The sequence below is a fragment of the Lepus europaeus genome, chromosome 7 (genome assembly GCF_033115175.1).
Source record: "Lepus europaeus isolate LE1 chromosome 7, mLepTim1.pri, whole genome shotgun sequence".
Classification (NCBI taxonomy): Eukaryota; Metazoa; Chordata; class Mammalia; order Lagomorpha; family Leporidae; genus Lepus; species Lepus europaeus.
The window spans coordinates 113,209,961-113,213,343 of NC_084833.1; the positions used below are offsets into that span (position 1 = coordinate 113,209,961).

At 40.1% G+C, this 3,383-nt stretch overlaps 1 protein-coding gene across 1 annotated transcript; it reads right to left on the reverse strand.

The window, feature by feature from the left end:
* Positions 1-1,860: 1,860 nt before the first annotated feature.
* On the reverse strand, positions 1,861-2,805 carry LOC133763972 (olfactory receptor 8B12-like). Its single transcript, XM_062197645.1, has one exon. It carries the CDS (start codon positions 2,800-2,802, stop codon positions 1,861-1,863), a length of 942 nt encoding a protein of 313 aa, XP_062053629.1. The 5' UTR covers positions 2,803-2,805.
* Between the last annotated feature and the right edge of the window lie 578 nt (positions 2,806-3,383).

Genomic DNA, 3,383 nt, shown 5'->3' on the forward strand with positions numbered 1-3,383 from the left:
TTATTTAAATAAGGATAGTATATATTTCTAGGAAAAGAAAACTTAGGAGTAATTAATGGGAAAGAACAGACAATAATATTCTGAAATGATGAAAATCACTAATATTTTGCTCTAGGTAGTTGTATGTAATCAAACTCTAACAGATATGAAGAAAATTACTGAACATTTAACATTTGTGCACTTTGATGTATAAATTTATGCTTCAACTTAAAAAGGGATGAGTTATTTATTTATTTATTTGAAAGAGTTACATAGAGAGAGAAGGAGAAGCAGAGAAAGAGAGAAAGAGAGACAGAGAAAGAGAGAGGTCTTCCATCTGCTGGTTCACTCCCCTATTGGCTGCAATGGCCAGAGATGTGCCAATCCAAAGCCAGGAACCAGGAGCTTCTTCCAGGTCTCCCACACATGCGCAGGGGCCCAAGGACTTCAGCCATCTTCTAATGCTTTCCCAGGCCATAGCAAAGAGCTGGATTGGAAGTAGGGCAGCCAGGACTCAAACCAGTGCCCATATGGAATGCTGGCACTACAGGTGGCGGCTTTAGCTGCTACGCCACAGTGCTGGCCCCCAGAGATGTTTTTCCACTCACCTATGTTGTACTGATTCATGACCACACAAGCATCCTGAATTTACTAATCTTCTCCTCTACTGTATTTTTGAAAGAATACTCATCCCCTACATTTCTCTTCCTTTTATTACATTCTGATTGAACAGAATAATTCCAAAGGAAAGAAAACTAAACAATTTTCCAAACTCCTTTTTTAATAGAAATTTCATAAGAAAAGTCCTTAGGTCCAATTGTCCTCCAAACACTTCACGTGCTATTGTTTCTGCAAGATGTTACCAAGAATAATGTGTTCATACCCCAAAATTATTCTTCTGATTCTTTATATAAAGCTATACCTCCATTTACCCAATGCTGTAAATATGTTACTTTTCCTGATACACCATCCCTTTACTTTAAGCAGTACTTTTTGAAGATCGCAGATATATGCAATACCTTAAAATGCAAATGGCAATTGTCTCCCCTAATAACTCATTGGTTACTATGTCTTTAGTGGTTCACAAACCCAAAGACATCTATTATGAAGTCACATTTTTCAGAGTATGTGATGCTCCATGTTCTATCTTCATTAGTCTGGAAATAATGAATGAAGCTTGCATTCAAAATCTTCAGCTTCCTTAATCTGTGTATTTCTCCTTTAGAAGCTCTAAATTAGCCTGGGTCCCTTGGGCTCTGAACACCATTACAAGAAGCACACATGCTTGGTTCTTTGTGGAAGCTAACATAGCTCCTATTCACAAAGCCCACATTTTTTTAAAAAAACATTTACCTCACTGTCAAGACCAAACTAACCATAGTTTCACCTCAAACACTTAGAAAAATTAACACATGAATAATCGATGGTATCACTGTAAACAGAATTAGACTTATTTCAATGCCAAATACAACAGCAATAACAAACACTGAACTTGACCAGATAAAAGATGAAACAAGGAAGCATGGCTAAAGGGAAGTAAAATAAATTGGATTAAAATTCAGTCACCTGGCTTCCACTGTCAGCTCCGGCAGCAGATGCACGTGTTTTTATAAGTCATCTACAAAATATTTAGTCGTCTCCTGTGCTGCTGTACTCACAGCATAAGGAGCTGTGTTAAATGATTCCCTAGGCTTATTTGAGATTCAAAACTCTATAATTGTACAAACATTTTTCATAAAACAAATTGTTGGAATAGTGTGCTTTAGAACAAGAGGTAAAAACTTCCTCTAAGTATAAGGGAAGGAGGCACTGAATTTTGTCTCATTCATGGATAATCATACATAACAGAAACACTCTGACCCATGAAGTTTGGACTGGCTTTCAAACACCTTCAAGGAAAATTTTTCGATTCAAGGTTTTCATCAGGGCAATTTTGACATCCTTATTCCTCAAGCTATAGATTAATGGGTTCAACATAGGCACCACTGCAGTATAGAAAACAGAGGACACTTTTCCCTGATCCAAGGGCAAAATAGAAGGTGGCTTAAGGTACATAAAAGCTCCTGATCCAAAGAAAAGAGATACCACCATTATGTGGGAACTACAGGTACTGAAGGCTTTGGATCTACCTTCGGTGGAGCTAATACGCAGGATGCTGGAAAGAATGAAACCATAAGAGATGAATATGGTAACAATAGGCACCCCAATGCCAATGGTCACAATAATAAACACCAGCAGCAAATTTATAGTAGAGCTATTGCAGGACAGCTCAAGGAGGGGAATGATATCACACATGTAGTGATTAATGAGGTTGTCTGCACAAAAGGTCATAAACATTAAGTTTCCCATATGGGCCACAGCTCCAAAAACACCCATCCCATAGACACCCAACAAAAGAAGCAAACAGACGTGGGGAGACATAATGACTGTGTACAACAATGGTTTACAGATGGCAACGTAACGGTCATATGCCATTGCTGACAGGATATAGGATTCAGAAAATACAAAGAAACAGAAGAAAAAGAACTGAGTCATACATCCTGCATAGGAAATGATGTTTTTCGTAGACACAAAACCCATCAGCATTTTAGGGGTGAGGGTAGTGGAGTAACTAAAATCTATGAAGGACAAATTGAAAAGGAAGAAGTACATGGGAATATGCAGGTGAGAGTTCAGCCTAATCAGCATTATCAATCCCAGGTTCCCCACCACGGTGACCACATAGAAACCTAGAAACAGGAAGAAGAGGGGGACCCGGAGCGCTGGCTGATCGGTTAAGCCTGCAAGGATGAACTGGGTCACAGAGGAGTTCTCTGCAGTCATTCTCCTCCAGGTGAAACTATGAAGGGAAAAGAAGAGTCACTGAGAGAAATACAGAAGCTACCCACCGTGGAAGTGAAGTGGAGGGACAAGGAAGAAGAAAAGAGAAGCATTTACTTAGCACTAACTGTGAGAAAGGCAGTGTTCTAAATGCCGTGTGGCATTATAACTATCCGGTTCTACTGATGAGGACACTGGGCCCAGGCAACTTGCATAATGTTCTGTCGCTTCTGAGTTACCACAGCAGGTGAACTCAGTTAATCTGGCTCCTGTGCTTTGAACTTTTCAACACTCCCCTGCAGGACACGGTAGGTCAGGCGGTCACTCACCCTCTAAGTTTGCAGCCGCAGTGCTGTCTTCTACAGTCTTCCATCCATTTCTTTCCTGGAGATGCAAATGGCCCTGGAAAGAAAAAAAAAAAAAAAAAAAGGTGACAGAGTTCAGACCCCTCTGCTTCTGCCTGCAGGATCAAAGCCTCTAGTTTATCTGAGGATATTTTGCTGAACTGGAGGATATGACCTTTGATTGTAGCTTGGCTAGAGTTTCCTGTCCATCTTCCAGGGATGGGACAGCAAGCTTTGATA